At 37.2% G+C, this 2,677-nt stretch overlaps 1 protein-coding gene across 1 annotated transcript; it reads right to left on the bottom strand.

The window, feature by feature from the left end:
• Positions 1–555: 555 nt before the first annotated feature.
• Positions 556–1,867, bottom strand: LOC121317169 (splicing factor 3B subunit 5). Its single transcript, XM_041252818.1, has 2 exons — positions 1,760–1,867; positions 556–1,135 (listed from the first exon to the last, which is right to left on the bottom strand). The coding sequence occupies exon 2, from the start codon at positions 1,099–1,101 to the stop codon at positions 841–843; it is 261 nt and encodes an 86-aa protein (XP_041108752.1). The 5' UTR covers positions 1,102–1,135; positions 1,760–1,867; the 3' UTR covers positions 556–840.
• Positions 1,868–2,677: the final 810 nt, after the last annotated feature.

Raw genomic sequence — 2,677 nt, 5'->3', positions numbered from 1 at the left:
ACGAAGTCCAATATATTTATTTTCATAACATGGAAAGCTATGTTCATACTTTATTTCATTAGTAACTGATCATTAAATCAGAATGCTTACCAGTAGAATCAGTGTGCAGTTGTGACAAAGGTCTCTTTCCTTCTTTTATTACCTAAACGTGTAATGCAGTCAAAAAGCAGCACCTAGACACTGCTGCTTGTATACTGTAAATTCAAATGTTTTATTGATTAATCAACAATTACAGCATGTTTTTAGCATGAAATAAATTATATGTTGAAATCGATTTAGAAAAATGTATTTTATAAAAACAATTCCAATCAGCCACACCTTACTCCTTATCCATTTACAGGCCAAACATTGTTCTTTTGCTGATTACTGGTCTGCTCAGCAAGTTTTATGAAGGAATCTGGTGATTTTGGAATAACATGTTAAGTCTGGAAAACAGTTTTAGTATTCGTATAAAGTGTTCAAGAGATATTAACCACTTCCCAGCTACAATTTTGTTTAGCATATACGCCTACGCTAGCTTTCCAACTGAACAAAAAATACACAAGTAGTTAAAAGTATTTGTAAACAATTTATTGATAATTTTAATAAATGCCGACTGGACATGGTCAAAATATTATCAACAATTACGCCCAATTCGACTCCATACAAAATTGGTATAAACCAGACGGCCCATATTCTTAATTGTTCATTAATGTCAAAATAATGCATTTAAACAGTTCAACACTGCTTAAAAGCTGCATTTTTTCCACGTCTTTTCTTTCTTTCTGCAGTTTAAACTTCGTTAATCGCTGTTAACGTCACTCCACTCTTGACAGATATTTATTATTAATGTTCCTGCATCTACATGTCATCTGGTTTATCAGATGGGGGGCCGCAGGGTTGTAGCATCTTTTCCATGAGATTGAACCTGACCCTGGCTTTGCTCTCGTTCTCGGCGATGGAGAAGTAATTGAGCAGGTCGAAGTGGCCCATGTAGGAGCAGTAGGAGTCCCGGTGCTGGTTCACGAGCCATTCCCACTTGGTGGTGTCTGCATGGCCCGTCCCGATGTATTTAGACTGCAAATGTTCCAGCTGGCTGTGAATGGTGTAGCGGTCCGTCATTCTTTAAAATCAAGGGCTGTTGAGAGTTATTAAACTAAACAAAAAGAAAAGAAATTTGTAGAATTCAGAATTGTACAAAACCATATTTTCAGGAAACACGTTTGAACTAATTAATAAAACTGCAAGGGACAAAACATAATGGCGTCAAACTAATACAGCAATTTGTCATAGGTGCAGAAATACGGTGCAACGTAAAACTGTGCTAATGTGAAACTTTCACTTTGAGCCGTTGCTTGTTCTCGATAGCACTGTACCAAACCGCGTCTTACACAGCTATCCTGTGTGCTCCTGTTTATGTAGTGACCACCGATAAGTGAACGTTTTGGTGAGTTGGTTGCCGCTGCCAGTCTAAAACTAAACGTTAAAAGGCAAGAACAACACCGAGTATTGAAAAATGAAAGGCCCCAAATGCGATTCTTCTATGATAATGTAATCTTAATCCTAAACTGGTTTAAATCTTAAACTCAGTACTGTATTCGAATTCTCTGACATGGGCCGTTTACCTACACCCATGCAAGCAATCTTCCAAAAAAAACTGATTTCACGGATCACACAACTTTTAACAAAACACATTAACGGTCTTAAACATTTTGGACCAAAATAACCTTTTTTTTTAAATTAATATTGTATTATTATTATTGTTATTGTTATTTTTTACCGTGATTGTTTGCACCAAAAACAGTACGGCTTTCCACAATAGCTCCAGTTGTATGTCGTCTGTGCCTTGTTTGGACAAAATCAAAGCATCATGGGACAGTATGGTACAGCAGAAAGGACAAACTACCTCTGTGATGCAAGAAATAATGGTACAGCGAACAGGCTGACAAGTGGTGGTTTGTTGTAGCAAAAGCAAAATCTCAAGCTCAAAGATTTGGAAAGTAGTACCCCGCTGTCATACTGCTTTTACTAACCTGACGTTGCTGTGGGGCAACTCTTGTATACACATGTTAAGATACCATTTAATTTTGATATGTACTTTACACAGGGTGAAATATTTTGTAATAAATGCGAATACACGTTATTTAAATAACTTGTATTCAGGTTCTTTTTTTTGTGCGTTTTTATTACTAGTTTTCTTTAGCTTTATTATTATTATTTACCAAAGCACTTTTAAGTTGCATTTCATCTACCAAAACAAAGTATTTGAATTAGCACAAATAGGTACCTGCGTTTAAAAACGAAATTGAAATATAATCCGATCACACCTTGTGATCATAATGATCTGTGCGTTTGTGTTTTTGTACTGTAATTCCCACTGTAATTGTGTTCCCCCGCTCTGTATTTCGCGCCCGCCGCTGCTTTGTTTACCTCTTGTTCGGTGTCTCCCTTGTGATTGTTGCTGTCTGTGAATCAGCCTGTGTGTGCTGTTCGGTGTCTCCCTTGTGATTGGTCCTGTCTGTGAGTCAGTCTGCCCTGTGCATGTTCGGTGTCTTTAGGTGACTTTCAGGAACCAATTGTGTCGTAAGTGCAAGGACTGCCTGTACAGTGAACTCCAAAAGTATTTGGACAGTGACACATTTTTTGTTGTTTTGACACTGTATTCCAGCACTTTGGATTTGAAATACTATGGGGTTAA

This window comes from Polyodon spathula, chromosome 6 (genome assembly GCF_017654505.1).
Source record: "Polyodon spathula isolate WHYD16114869_AA chromosome 6, ASM1765450v1, whole genome shotgun sequence".
NCBI lineage: Eukaryota > Metazoa > Chordata > Actinopteri > Acipenseriformes > Polyodontidae > Polyodon > Polyodon spathula.
This window is presented reverse-complemented; position numbering and strand designations above follow the sequence as displayed.

Bases quoted from the DNA above. Each gene is read 5' to 3' on its own strand.
- LOC121317169 (XM_041252818.1), bottom strand. From the start codon at position 1,101: ATGACGGACCGCTACACCATTCACAGCCAGCTGGAACATTTGCAGTCT.